At 35.1% G+C, this 15,972-nt stretch overlaps 1 protein-coding gene across 3 annotated transcripts in view; it reads left to right on the top strand.

Annotated features, from left to right (window-relative positions):
• FSTL5 (follistatin like 5) overlaps positions 1-15,972 on the top strand; it is a 786,274-nt gene that overhangs the window by 271,921 nt on the left and 498,381 nt on the right. For all 3 annotated transcript variants that reach the window (XM_047798935.1, XM_047798934.1, XM_047798933.1), the window contains one exon: positions 10,504-10,752. In XM_047798935.1, the coding sequence (XP_047654891.1) occupies positions 10,504-10,752 (249 nt within the window). The remainder of the gene's footprint in view (positions 1-10,503; positions 10,753-15,972) is intronic.

Below are 15,972 nucleotides of genomic sequence, written 5' to 3'. Positions count from 1 at the left end.
CTTAACCCACTGTGACACAAGGGAACTCCTAAGACCGTCTTTAGAATTATGTGGCATGATTTTGCTTTATGATTTAGTGTCTTATCTTTTCACCTTTCAGTTCTGTTTATTTTCAATCTGAGGAATTTTTGTAATGCCCTGAAGACACCAACGTTAAAAGATAATGTACTTGTTAACTATTAGGACTTTGTGTGTGGGGGGGAACGAATGTTATTTTATCAGGTTGTCAGATAGCAGGACTTAAGTTCTTGATTAAAATTCATTTAGTGTGTTATCTGATTGAATGTGCTTAGAAGAAATCTTTGACATGTTGATCAGATTAAATTGATTTAATCTCAGCTGAAACTTAAGTTCTGCATTAGTCATGGATAATTACTGTCAGAAAGAATATGCTCTAGCTATTCATTTACATAATATGAGCTTTCTTTTGGGTTGCATGTGAATTAATTAAATTTCTTTTAATTGTAACAGCTATATGTAACACACAGCTTCTAGCTAGGTTAAAGTAGTTCATTTACTTCTAGAAATTGGCCTATTGGCTATTCTAATACAAATCTCTGAACTATAATATAGGCAAAAGAAGGAAAATTTAAGAAGAGAGAATCAAGGAAATATACTCATCGACCTAAATATACCACAAATGACCTCATTTTGTAGCAAAGTATTCCTTCCCCAAAAGGTAATTGAACTGATTCAGTTAGCCACCTCGGTTTCTGACTAAACTGTAATATAAACTTATGTTCCTCTTGATCTTAAACTCACTCTTTCATAATAAAAAAATAAAATACTCTATTCATAAATTTAAACTATTTGTTAGCAAGAACCTGGTCGTTAGTAAGATAGTAAGGAAATAAAGACAATATAAGAGATAAAATTATTCAAGGAGTTCCTATTGTGGGTCAGCGAACCCAACTAGTAACCATGAGGATGTGGGTTTGATCCCTGGCCTTGCTCAGTGGGCTAAGGAACTAGCTCTGTGGTAAGCTGCAGTGTATGTCAGATGTGGGTTCAAATCCCACATTGCTGTGGCTGTGGCATAGGCCAGGGACTGCAAGACTGCAGCTCTGATTTGACTCCTAGCCCAGGAACTTCCATGTATGCCACATACGTGGCCCTAAAAAAGATAAAACTATTCAAATTACAAAATTACAGGTATATGAATCTAATTACAGCTATGTGATTCAAATTCCTGTGTAAAGATGGCAGCCACATTTTGTACCCTTTATATAAACATAAAATGAACAATCAACAATAGACGTAAGTACTGATATAAGAATGAAGAAGAAGTTCTTTCAAAAGGAAATCAGTCATTATTTTACAGTTATCATTAACACAATTATGGACTTTCTTTTTTAATGTATCCCTGTAAACATTTAAAACCATTGGAAAACTTGGTTCAATAAATCATATTATCTTTTTCTTATTTTTTCTAAGTGTTATAGAACTTTAACTTGACAATTGTATTAAAAAGTACAAATAATTTTATGCTGTTTTCAAGCAAATTTGTTTCAATTTACACTTCTATCAAAAATGTTATTTTTTTTACATTATACATTGATAGTATTGGTCATCTTTTGTGATTTCAGTTTTTCTAAATTCCATTTGGAAATATGTAAATTTTTATGAAAATAAAAATATCTCATGGTTTTATTTATAAAAACAGATAAAATTGATTTTTAAATATGTTTTTATTTGTGTATGTCTGTTTTTATGTAAATTAGTTCCTAAAAAATAGTAATAATAACTAACATTTAAGTAGACTTTTACATGTGCCAAGATTTTGAATTTTGTTCAAATGACGTATAGTTTATTTACAATGTTGTATTAGTTTCAAGTGATTAGACATTTAAAGTTATTAAAGTTATTATAGAATATTGGCTATATTCCCTGTGTTGTGCATCACATCCTTGTATTTTATTTATATTATACCTAGTAGATTGTACCTCTTAATCCCCTTCCCTAACTTGTTCCCCCCTCCACATCTCTCTCTACTGGTAACTACTAGTTTGTTTACTCTGTAAGTCTATTTTTGTTTTGTTATATTCATTAGTTTATTGTATTTTTTAGATTTCACGTGTAAATGAAAACATATAACATTTGTCTTTATCTGTCTGACTTACTTCACTAAACATAATACTTTTCAGGTCTATCCATGTTGCTGCAAATAGCAAAATTCCATTCTTTTTTATGGCTGAGCAATAGTCCACTGTATTTATATACTCCATTTTCTTTATTCATTCATTTTGATGGACCCTTAGGTTGCTTTACAATACTGTTTGCAATACAATAATTTGCAACAATGCTTTAAATAGTGCTGCTATGAACATGGGGGTGCATGTATCTTTTAGAAGTATTTGAATTAGTATTTTTCCCCCTGGATATATGCCCAGGAGAGGGATTGCTGGATCATATGGTAGTTTTATTTTTACTTTGTGAAGAACCCCCATACTATTTTCCTTATAAGCTATACCAATTTACACTGTCACCAGAAGGGAACTGGGATTCCCTTTTCCCCACATCCTCACAACATATTGTTTCTTGTTTTCTTGACGATGACCATTCGGACAGGTGTGAGGTGATAACTTATTGTGGTTTTGATTTCCATTTCTCTGATGATTAGTGAGGTTAAACTTCTTTTCATGTGCCTTTTGGCTATCTGTATGTCTTTGGAAAAATGTCTATCAGGTCTGCTGCACATTTTTAACTGGATTGCTTGTTTTTGTGATATTGAGTTGTATGAGCTCTGTATATATTTTGGGTATTGACGCCTTATTAAACATCTCATTTGCAAAAATATTTTCCCATTCAGTAGCTGGCTGTTTCATCTTGATGATTGTTTTCTTGGCTATTATAAAAGCTATTATTAGGTGTCACTTGTTTATTTTATTTATTTATTTATTTATTTTTGGTCTTTTTGCCTTTTCTAGGGCCACTCCCATAGCATATGGAGGTTCCCAGGCCAGGGGTCCAATCGGAGCTGTAGCCACTGGCCTATACCACAGCCACAGCAACTCGGGATCCGAGCCACTTCTGCAACCTACACCACAGCTCAAGGCAATGCCGGATCCTTAACCCAGTGAGCAAGGCCAGGGAACGAACCTGCAACCTCTTAGTTCCTAGTCAGATTCATTAACCACTGCACCACGACAGGAACTCATTTGTTTATTTTTGCTTTTGTTTCCCTTGCATGAGGAGAAAAATCCAAAAAAAAATATTGCTAATATATATATCAAGGAGTGTGCTGCATATGTTTTCTTCTAGGAGTTTTATGGTTCCCTGTCTTACATGTAAGTCTTTAATCAATTTTGAGTTTATTTTTGTATCAGGTGCGAGCAAATATTTTAATTCCATTTCTCTATATGTAATAGCCAGTTTTCTACGCCACATATTAAAGAAACTGTCTTTTCTTCATTATATATTTGCCTTCTTTGACATAGATTAATTGACCATATGTGCATGAATTTATTTCTGGGCCCTCTGATCTGTTCAACTGATTCATGTGTCTGTTTTTGTGCCAGTGCCATACTGCTCTGATCACTTTGGTTTTTTAGTATATGAAATCCTGTCATGTGATACCTCCAGTTTTATTCTTTATTCTCAGGATTGTTTTGGCTATTCATGGTCTTTCAGTCTTACATAATTTTTGGATTATTCTTTCTAGTTCTGTGAAAAATGTCGTGGACATTTTGATAAGGATAATATTAAACTTGTAGATTGCTATATGGACAAAACAGTATTAATTCTTCTAATACATGACATAGAATATCTTTACATTTCATTTTATAATCTTTAATATCCTTCATCGTTGTCTTATAATTTACAAAGGATAGGTCTTCACTTTCTTGAGTTTACTTCTATGTATTTTATTATTTTTGACACTTTTGTAAATGAGATTATTCTCTTGCTTTATTGTTTTGATAGTTTATTATTAGTGGATAGATAAGCAGCAGATTTATGTATATTAATTTTTATCTGGCAACTTTACTGGGCACATTAATATTTCTAATAGTTTTTTGGTGGAGATTTTAGGGTTTTCTATGTATGGTATCATGTCACTGCAAATGGTGACAGTTTTATACAGTCCTTTTCACTATGAATGCTTTTTAATTATTTTTATTGTTTGATTTCTGTGGCTAGGACTTTAAATACTATGATAAACAAAAATGGTGTGAGTGGCTATTTTTGTTCCTGACTTAAGAGGAAAAGCTTTCAGATTTTCACAACTGAGTATGATGGTAGCAGTGGGTTTGTCCTAATGGCCTTAATTATATGTCTGCTATAGCCACTTTGTTGAGAGTTTTTATGACTAATGTGTGTTCAATTTGACCTAATGTTTTTTCTGCATCCATAAAGATGATTTGTGCTTTTTATCCTTCATATTTTTAAGGTGGCACATCACATTGATTAATTTTCAGACATTAAAAAATGCAATTATTGAACAATCCTTGAGTTTTTTACATAAATTCCTCTTGATCATGGTGAGATCTTTTTTATGTGTACCTCAATTCAGATTGTCAATATGTTGTTGAGGATACTGGCCTGTAATTTTCACTTTTGTAGTGTCTTTGTAGGGGTTTTTTTTGGAATAATTGCTACCTCGTAGGCTGAATTTGAGATTATTTATTCCTCTTCTTTTTTGAAACAGTCTGAGAAAGCTAGATATTCACTCTTCCTTATATATTCAGTAGAATTCTTCTGAAGCCATCTCATCCTAGACGTGTTTGTCAGTAGATTTTTTTGATTACTCTTTTATTTTAAATACTAATAATTAAATACTATAATAATACTAATATTTTTGATTACTGTTTTATTTTAAATACTAATATTTAAAATACTAATAATTTATTAGTATTTAAAATACTAATAAACAATTTAATTATTCTCATTCAATCTTAAAAGATTGTATGTTTCTAGGGAGGTATTTATTTCTTCTGAATTGTCCAATTTGTTGGCATATCATTGTTCATATTCTCTTATGATTATTTGTACTTTTATGATATCAGTTGTAATTTCTCCTCTTTCATTTTTAATTGTATTTATGTGGGCCCTCTTTCTTTTTTCTTAATGAACCTGGTTTGATTTTGTTTATATTTTTCATAAGCAAGCTCTTGGTTTCATTGATCTTTTCTTTTTTTAAAATCTCTATTTTTTCTCTGATATTGTTTGCTTCCTTCTGTTGATTTGGGCTTTATTGTTGTTGCTGTTCTTTTTCTAATTCCTTTAGATGTTCGTTTGGTTGTTTATTTGAGATTTTTCTTGTTTTCACATATGCCTATATCACCATAAATTTTCCTCTTAGGACTGCTTTTGCTGTGTTCCATAGATTCTGAAAAGTTGTGGTTTTTAGTTTTATTTGTGTCAAGATATTTTCCAATTTCCTCTTTAATATATTTTTCAATCCATTAGTTTTTCAGTAGCCTGGTTTTTATTCTCCATGTGCTTGTATCTGTCCCAGCTTTCTTCACATAATTGGTTTCTAGTCTTATGTTTTTGTGGTCAGAAAACATGATAAATATAATTTCTATCCTCTTAAATTTGTTTAGAGGATTTTTATGGCCTAGCATATGTTTCATGTGCACTTGAATGAATTTTGTGTTTTGAATATAAAGTGATCTATATTATTTATGTTTTATATATGCATTTTATATACATATTATGACTTTATAATGTGTCACTTAAATCCATTTTTTCCTTATTAATTTTCTGTCTAGATGATATGTTGATTAATATAAATGTGATATTAAATTCCTTACCATTATATTATTGTCAAATTCTCCTTTTATGTCTGTTAATATTTGCTGTATATATTTAAGTTCTTCTTTACTAGATACATTTATATTTACAAAGCTATATCCTCCTATTTTATTGATCCCTTTGTCATTACATAATGAATGAAAAGTTTACCCAACTTGGCTTTTTTTCTATTTCGAGGAAATAACTTTTGCCATCCCCTCATTTTCAGTATGTGTGTCTTTAGCTCTAAAGTGATTCTCTTGCAAAATATAGATGGGTCTTTTTTTTCTTTGTCTTTCTAGGACCAAATCCATGACATGTGGATGATCCCAGGCTAGGGGTTGAATCAGAGCTGCAGCTACTAGTCTCCATCACAGCCATAGCAATGCGAGATCTGAGCTACATCTGTGACCTACACCAGTTTGTGGCACTGACAAATCCTTGAACCCAGTGAGTGAGTTCGGGGATCAAACCTGCATCCTCATGGATACTAGTCAGATTCTTAACCCACTGAGCCACAATGGGAGCTCCCTGTTATTTTTTTTTTAATCCAATTTGTGATCCTATGTCGTTTGATTGGGACATTCAGTCCATTAACATTTAAACTAATTATTGTTACATGTGTACTTACAGCATCTTGTTGTTTCTGTCTTGTTTTGTTTTGTTTTGTTTTTGGTGGTTTCTGTTTCTTTAGTTATTTTCTCTCCTTTTTTTGGTTTCTTCTTTATAGTTTGATTACTTTCTTCAGTGTTATATTTGTGTTTATTCTCTCTAGATTTTGTGTATCTGTTGTAGGCTTTTATTCTGTGGTAACCATGGAGTTCAAATATGTTGACCTATCACTATATCTTCTTGATTTAACCTGATAGTCATATAAGTACAAACACATTCTAAAACCTGCATGTATTTTAGCTTCCCAACACATTTTGTATATTTGATGCCATATTTTACATTCAAGTCTATCCACTGTTTATTGAAGCAATCGCTGATTTTACACATTTGTCTTTTAACATGTGATTCATCCACATTTGTACTTGCCTTTACTAGTGAAATTTTTTCCACTCTAAATTTTTAACTTCTTATTGAAGGCTTTTCCTTTTCCCTTAAAGAAGACTCTTTGACATATTTTATAAGGTCAGTTTAATATTGATCAATTCTGTAGATTTTCCTTGCCCGAGAAGCTCTTTGTCTCTCCTACAATTCTGAATAAAAACCTTGCTGGGTAGAGTATCCTAGGTTACGGGTTTTTCCTTTCACCACTTTAAATATATCATGCCGTTCCATTCAGGCCTGCAAAGTTTCTACAGAGAAATGAGATGATAGCCTTATGGGGGTTCTCTGGTGTGTGACTTTGTTAATCTCTTGCTACTTGCAGAATTCTCTCTATCTTTAAATCTTCCATTTTAATTACAATGTGTCTTGGCATGGGTCTCTTTGGGTTCATTCTGTTTGAAACCCTCTGCGTGTCCTGACATAGATATCTATTTCCTTCTTCAAGTTTAGGAAATTTTCAGCCATAATTTCATCAAATAAATTTTCTACCCTTTTCTCTTTCTATTCTTTTCAACCCCTATATTGCAAATGTTAGTACAATTGATGATGTCCCAGAGGTTTTTTAAACTATGCCCATTTTTAAAAAAATTTGTTTTTCTTTTTCTACTTTGATTGTGTGATTTACTTTATTCCATCTTTCAGATCACTTATATGTTCTCCTGCATGACAGAGTCTGCTGTTACTTCCCTCGAGTGGGTTTTTCATTTCTTTTTGTATTCTCCAGCTCTCACTGTTTCTCTTTTATATTTTCCAGTTCTTTGTTAAAATTTTACTGTATTCTTCTATGTTTTCTCCCATTCAGTTAGCATTTTATTACTCTTCGTTACTATTGCTATTCATTAATCTTCCTTTGAACTCTATCAAAAGTATTTTTCTCTATGTCATTATGGTTCTTTCAGGTGGTGTTGTTATTCTTTCATTTGAACTTAATTCCTCTGTTTTCCTGTTTTGTTTAAATTTCTCTGTCTCTATGAAATTAGGTGAAACAGTTACCTATCCCAGTCTTGAGGGTGTGACCTTTTGTGGGAGGGATCCTATACACCCTGAATATTTTCAGTGGCTCTGGGGTTGGGGGCGTGACAGAGAAGCTGGATCTGAAGTGATTATAGGCTGGGTCTTCCCCAGGGTGGACTGCCTGGTTGGAGGTAGGGCTGGAGTTTGTGGGCTCAAAACCAGAGTCAGATCCAGTGCAAGTCAGGGCTTTTCCTATGCTCAGAAGTCATCACTGCCCCATCTGGGGCAGAGTTGAGGCCCAAGTGTCTAAAGCAGAAGCCCTGAGGAATGTGGGTTTCTCCCAGGTATGTTGGCAGTGTCCACCTTCATCTGGAATAAGGGCAGGGCCTTGGTGCTTGGGGCTGCACTTCTGTGCTGGTTTCACTTTTTCCCCAGGTATACATGCTTTGTTTAGAGACCAGGTTTGGGCTGTGAAAGTGGTGTCACACCACTGGGCTGGCCTTGACCCCTTTTGAATGTGTGCAGGGATTCATGAGCTGACAGTGGCTGCCTCCGCACTGGTCAGAAGCAGGATTGGGGTGTGAGCTGCCTCCATTCTCTCCAAGCTCGTGCATCCTTACTGGCAATGATAGCCTCTGTCTTGAGGAGGAGGAGTAAAAAAAGGCCGGAGTCGGAGTCAGAACAGGTTAGGGATGCACAGGGGAAGTCCTGGTGGGCTGGCCCCTGCTGTCTCTGTGAGTGACTGTGAGTAAGTAGTCTATGCACATGCTCTGAAAAGGTGGGGTCTTGGGAGTCCCCACTGTGGCTCAGTGGATTAAAAATCGTAAGTTGTCTCTGTGAGGATGCAGTTAGATCCCTGTCCTCACTTGGTGTGTTAAGGATCCCCCCTTGCTGCAATCTGTGTTATAGGTCACAGATATAGCTCAGATCTAGTGTTGCCATGTCTGTGGTGTAGACCAGAAGCTGCAGCTCCAATTTGACCCCTAGCACAGGAACTTCTATATTTTGTAGGTGCAGCTGTAAAAAAGAAAAGAGAGAGAGAGAAAAAAAAAGAGTCAAATCTTGGTTTCTTACAGCCCTCAACTAAGCCTCACTGGTTTTCAAACCAGCTAGGGGGACTTGCCTTCTCAGCATTGGCTCCCAAGGTGGGGATACCTAATATGTAGCTTGAATCCCTTGCTCCCCAGGGAGAGCTCCAGGCCTGTGATAGTCCCTCCACTTCTCTGTCCACTGCTAGGGGTGTAGGTGTTTACCTGTTCTCTTCCCCTCCTGTCAGATGCTGTATGGATCTTTACCTATAGACTTTATTGTAGCAGAGCCATTCAGCCAGTCCCAGTAGATTTCAATAGGAGGCCCCCTATAGGTATTTTCAGTTGTGATGTGTTTCTAAGGGGCGGTAAGCTCAGCCTCCTTCTACTCTGTGGGCTTGATCTCTCCCTCTCAAGCCCTTTAATCTTGATAACATTTTGAGGATATGCTATTATCCATATTTTACAGATGAGGAATCTGAATTACAAGAGGTGATAAGTATCCACTCAAAGTCCTTAAGTTTGCAAATGGTGGAGCTGTAATTTAAGCTCTGGATCATAACCCATGTTTTTCCCTGCAAACATGCAGAGAGAAGGTGTAAAACCAACCAGCTGAAAATATATACTAAATATCTAGTAAAATTACTATAATTTAACTTTTTAACCTCTCAAAACTTTTCTTTCTTATTTTCAATGTACAAGTGTCAGTGATGGTAAATATATGAGCATAAATATTTCTGCATGCATATATATGTGAATATATATTACTCCTGAAGATGTCTGTATAGGTTAGATGTATAATTATCTTAGTTTACTGTCATTTTTCACTTTTCAGTCAGATAATGTTCTTAAAAAGAAAAATCCAGATTTACCTATAAGCATAAAGATTAAAGTTGCTTAGTTTGGTTTTAGTAAAAGGCAGTTAGATCTACCCATACTTTTCTGATGCCAATGGAGATGGTTAGACTGAATAAGTAACAAGAAAATTCTTCATGATTTGTTCATGTAGTCATGACATGCATCAGTGATTGCCAAGTGGCAAAGGTCAAAGCAAGAGAAGATCAGCTCTTATAAACCAAAAAGAATTTTCCAAGGCACTATTTCTCATTCTTTTTCCTTCTTATTTTCTGTCTTACATACATACATTTCCTTTCTCCTTCCAGAATTCTGTTAATGTAAAAGTCGACGTTTGTTAGAAATTTACTATGTGCCAGTGCTGTGCGTTCTGTGGATCAGCACGTGCAATATTTTGTACAACTCTAGGGGATGGCCTATGTTATTAACCCTGTATTACACATGACACAGCTTAGCACAGAGAAGTGATTTAGCCAAGAACAAAAAGCTATTAAGTGGTAGAGAATTTGAATTCAGGTGGTTTAACTTTAGAGCCTCTGTCCTTAGTTCCTGTAATACTCATTGAGTAGGAGGAGAGACCTCAGGGAAAGAGGGAAAGAAGTGGAAAATGTCAAAGGTGTTTTGAAAAAAGTTCATCCACTGGCTTTGATACAATCCCTTCTCCACTGAGAACAACTGAACCCTAATTATGTTACATTAATATATAGTTAGGCCACATTATTATTAGACTTACAGGCTTATAGAGTCTTAGACTTTTTAATAAGATATTTCTTATTACCATATTACTCCTAGGCTTTGTTTTACTTTCATTTGAAACTTGGACATCAGTGTTTTATCTGGCCCTATGAATCCAAATGCTTTTTCTTCTCTTCTTCCTCAGGATTCCTGATTCAGAATGGCCCTTTGGGATCCTGTGAAAACAAATACTGTGGTCTGGGAAGGCACTGTGTTCTCAGCAGAGAGACAGGCCAGGCGGAATGTGCCTGCATGGACCTTTGCAGTCAGCACTACAAGCCCGTGTGTGGATCTGATGGAGAGTTCTATGAAAACCACTGTGAGGTACATCGAGCTGCTTGCCTGAAAAAACGCAAGATTACCATTGTTCACAATGAGGACTGCTTCTTTCAAGGTAAATCCAGGGTGAGCCGGAAGTGCCACCTTCCTCTCTTTCTTCTCTCTTCTCAACTAGTGCCTTTAAATTTAAACTCTAGCACTGTTTTATATAGCAAGCATCTAAAAAAAGAAAAAATGTGTGCTTAATAGCACCAATAAGGAGAAAGAGTACAGACATTTACATGGATACTCTTCTGTATCTCAATGATGAGCACAATGCTGGCCAAAATATGACTCAAAATTTAATATAGCTTACAGCATTGCACCATATGGCTTCCCAATCATAGCTGTAATCTTAGGGACATAGAGAGGCCAAATCCACCAAGCGAAAGGCACATGGAGTGAAATTGAGAGGAGAGTAAGTGCCAAACCACACTGTGATAACATCTCATTTCTTCCTGATTAAAACTGATTCCTTCAGCTCACAGCACATAATTCAAATTATTTAGAACCTATAAATGCCCACTGAAATAACTATGAAGAACTCAAGCTAACCCTGCTTAGTAAATCTGAGATGTCGATAATTTAAAATTTCAAAGTTGCCAGTTTTTACTTTCACAGCACTCAAAATCATTGGTCACTGTTGACAGAAAAGTACTGCTGAATTAGTAATTTGACAAATTATCTTAGGCTAGATAAATAAATCATTGGCCATCTTTAATGCCTCTTATTTATTTATAAACTTATTTCTTATTTATTTATACTGTTATAAACTTATTTATTTATACTGGAAACAATATTTGCTTATCAATAGTCAAAACCCAGACTGAACTTCTGTGTTAAATACATAGAATTTTGATTGTTCAAATAGGTCAATGATCAGCTTGATTTCTTAACTTCAGTTGGTTCCACATCCCAAGTTCTCAGAACTTTGCTGAAGTATATTTACACTTAAAATCTTGTGTGATATTTTGATTCTTATCTTAAATTTATAGTAACATACAATGTTGTTCATTTGCCCATCAAGTTAAAACGACTATAGTTTTTCTTTTTCAAACTTGGTAGAATTAATATAGTATTATTTCCAAGGTGATCAAAAAAAATACCAGGGCTTTATAGAATGCTCTGGAGTCAAGGTGGCTACTTCTAGCCCTTTGGTTAATTGAGATAAATTATCAGAATGGTTTCATAACCAGAGTGAACTCTGTGCACCCTAAATACACATGCAGAGAATTTGATGATATTAAATTATCTTCTTTTACAGAAAGAATAGCAGCTATTTTGCTTTCAAGTTCAGCTTCTTATCATCTTCAATTTGATCTGTTTTATAAATAGCTAAAGTTGATTATATTAACATCAGGCTTTAATATTCATAAAGGAGTATTTTTCTGTCATTTTGACCTCAGTTGGTGCAGTGAAAGTTTTACTGTTCCACTGAAGCATTATAGCATAGTCCTATGTAAATAAAAAGATAAAGAGTTAATTTAGAAGCATATTCTAATGTTGAACAATTGATACCAGCAATTAATTATATGGATACATATACTGTTAAATATCACACAGGGAAAAATCTGGTGTATTTAGTGTCCTGCTTTATTGCTGGAGGCTTAGGCATAATGAAACTTAGCATGTAAATCAGCATGGAAATAAATGAACCAGATGTATCTAGGAATGTTGACCTTCTTATGAGTTATTTCACAAAACAATGAAGTTTTTTCAATTGGAAAAAACTTTTGTCCTTCAGACTTATACTAAGAAATTTATTAGAGCTATGATTGCTTCAAAATACTTTCTCATTGGAATTCCCATCATGGCGCAGGGGAAACGAATCCAACTGGGAACCCTGAGGTGGCGGTTTTGATCCCTGGCCTCACTCAGTGGGATGAGGATCCGGCGTTGCCATGAGCTGTGGTGTAGGTAGCAGATGTGGCTCAGATTCTGCATTGCTGTGGCTGTGGTGTAGGCCAGCGGCTAGAGCTCCGATTAGACCCCTAGTCTGGGAAGCTTCATGTGCTGCCGGTGTGGCCCTGAAAAGACAAAACAAACAAACAAAAAAACCTTTCCAATCGTACAGAGTATTATAATTAAATTTTTATTATCTGGGTAAATCACCAGGCTTAACATATTTCCCAGGTCTCAGAACTGGAGGATCTTCTGTTTGTTTGTTTTGATATTTTGACATATATATATCATAAATGTATACCAGAAGGTTTGGTATTGTGGTGGCTAAAATTAATTCTTATGATTATATTTTCTGTGAAATTTCAACAATTTATATTGTTTCCAATGGTGGCCAAAAGGAAGAAGCAAATCTAGATATTATTTTCAAGAACTGCTAAGAACTTTTGTTTAATTAGTTATTTTCAAATAGAAAAACAAATATCAAAGAAAAATTGACAGGAATAACTTTCCTTCCTTAAAAAATTGCTACTTGCAGATTTATAAAAAGGTGATTATGAAAACCTTAGAGTAGAAATCAACGAACAAGAACCTTTAGGCCAAAGGTCGCTGCTTATTTTTTTAAGCAAAGTTTTATGGGAACACCACACCCAGTCACCACCATACCAGTTCCCAATCAGTTGGGAACTGTCATTGCGTGCTTTTGAGCTAGAAAGTTTGAGTTGAGTCTTTACAACAGAGACTGCATAGCCTGCAAAGCCTAAAAAGTGTTTTATCTGGATCTTTCCAGCAAAAGTTTGTAAATTTCTGCTTTAAAAGATTACTAGTGCCGAAGTTCCCATTGTGGCACAATGGAAATGAGTCCAACTAGTATCCATGTGGATTTGATCCCTGGCCTTGCTAAGTGGGTCAGGGATTCTGCGTTGCTGGGAGCTGTGGTGTAGGTTGCAAAAGTGGCTTGGATCCTGCATATCTGTGGCTGTGGTATAGGCCCACAGCTGTAGCTCTGATTCAACCCCTAGTCGAGGAACTTCCTTATGCAGCGGGTGCAGCCCTAAAAAGAAAAAACAAAAACAAAGGAATCCTAGCGCCTTAAAACTAATTTTCAAAATATTTACAGATCTTTACTATTTTATGTTCTTAGTTAAGTGGTGAATACAGAGACCTACCTACACATGTGGTAGAATGAAACACACTTACCCACACAGCTAATGGATGGTAAAACAGAAAATCTAAGATCAGTGGATAGGATCGTTGCTATTCTGGTAATGACATTTTACTGTAATTTTGCAAAATGTTACCCTTGGTAGAAATGAGGAAAGAATACATGGGACCTCTCTGCATTGTTTCTTCCAACTGCAGATGATTTTATCTCAAAATAAAAGAATTTAATAAAAAAGTATTGGAAAAATATTAGCAAAAACTTTTTAAAAAGTTGAGGAAAGCAGGATTTGCGTGGTTCATTAATTACTTGAACTTTAAGACAACTCTTATTTGTTTCACATACTGAATTTATCAGATTTATGTTTGGCATTTCTATTTAAGCCTGTATATTTATTCATTGTTTTATAATTACAAATAGAGTCCCAATTAAAAACATCTGTCTATATTTATATCTCTATATCAATACATATATCTATATCTATACCTATATATATATATTTCTTCTTTCTATTATATTCTGTTGAATATTTATTTATTTATTCTTTAGAGGGCCACACCCACGGCATATAGAGGTTCCCAGGTTGGGGACCAGTCAGAGCTACAGCTGCCATCCTATGCCACAACCACAGCAATACAGGATCCGAGCCATGTGTGCGACCTGCACCACAGCTCACAGCAATGTCAGATCCTTAACCCACTGAGCAAGGTCAGGAATCATACTTGCAATCTCAGAGTTCCTAGTCAGGTTGGTTTCTGCTGTGCCACGACAGAAACTCCCTGTTGAACATTTAAATGTGTCTGTAGCATGCTAACAATTTACTGTCATTGATTCTTAAATGTAGACAAGAAATGACTAAGAATTTTCTTTAGCGATTTATGATTTGTGGAATAGATAAAACTTACAAAACATCTCTGAACATAATTTCTTATACTTTAATTCTATTAATATATTTTGATTATGAAGAAAGCATCTATAATAGGTTATAGTATATTGTATTTGTTTATTGGCATCAAATACTTTGTGATGATGCTTACCATAGAAACAAACTTTATTTTTATATAACGCCCTGCTATTCACTATGATGTGAATTTTGCCTTAAAGTAATTTCCATCCCCACCCCTTCAAAAAAAAACTTTCTAACTGCTGCAAATCATGTGGTTATACATAGCTAATAAAAATTGTTCAGTTCAGTCTGGCATACATAGCAGAATTTATGAACTCAGAGTATGGATATAAGCTGGAGTAAGAAACTGAAGCTATAACCTATGCCAAAATGAGTAGGGAATTAAACTTTTTATGAGAAAGTCAATTGAACAGAAACCCTTTTGCCATTTACGGTGCAGAGAATAAAACTGCCATAAAGGCAAATGTTCTGTGCACTTAAATGCGCATCACAAACAATAACAACTTGGGAAATATGGTTTTTACGGTTACATGTGCTCTATTTAAATGAGATCTAACATGGTGCTCTTTTTCTTTGGTAGAATCTGGAGAGACATTCATATTCCACTCTTAATATGTTCTCTTACCTGATAATTATTGTTTTCTTAAGACAGGACTTATAGAACTGAGGCTAGAAGACTAGGCTGCCAGTGATATTTTAAAACCTATGCATAAATGCCATGTGCTTTTGGATTGCTTTTATTTTTTTTAAAAGGGCATCTTTGAAAAGCTTCTGTTTTATATTTAAACAGGCTAAGGAAAAAAAAAAAAAAGGAGTTCCCATGGTATCTCAGCAGTAATGAACCCAGCTGGTATCCATGAGGAAGTGGTTTCAATCCCTGGCCTCGCTCAGTGGGTTAAGGACCCAGCATTGCTATTAGCCATGATGTAGATTACAGACACAGCTTGGATCCCATGTTGCTGTGGCTGTGGCATAGGCCCACAGCTGTAGCTCCAATGAGACCCCTAGCCTGGGAACCTCCATGTGCTGCCAGAGTGCCCCCCACCCCAAAAAAGAGAGAGAGAAAAAACGTAAAAAAGTAAACAGGCTTGTATGCCATTTCATGAAAAACAATTACGTTGATAAATATATCGCCTTTGGAAAATAGTGTCAGGTGTTGGTTTGTTTGCTCTGTTCTGTTTTGTTTTTAGTCAGTATTAGCCAAATGGAATTACAAGTGGTGGTGAAATTAATAATGTGAACGACCATACATGTACCTTACCTCTTTTGGGGCCAGAATGCTGACGCAGGATTCAGAAGCTCCAGATCTGACTGGGCCCTGTACCCAC

The sequence above is a fragment of the Phacochoerus africanus genome, chromosome 10, assembly GCF_016906955.1.
Source record: "Phacochoerus africanus isolate WHEZ1 chromosome 10, ROS_Pafr_v1, whole genome shotgun sequence".
Taxonomy (NCBI): domain Eukaryota; kingdom Metazoa; phylum Chordata; class Mammalia; order Artiodactyla; family Suidae; genus Phacochoerus; species Phacochoerus africanus.
Note: the sequence above shows the minus strand (reverse complement) of the source record. Positions and strands in the feature narration are given on the sequence as shown.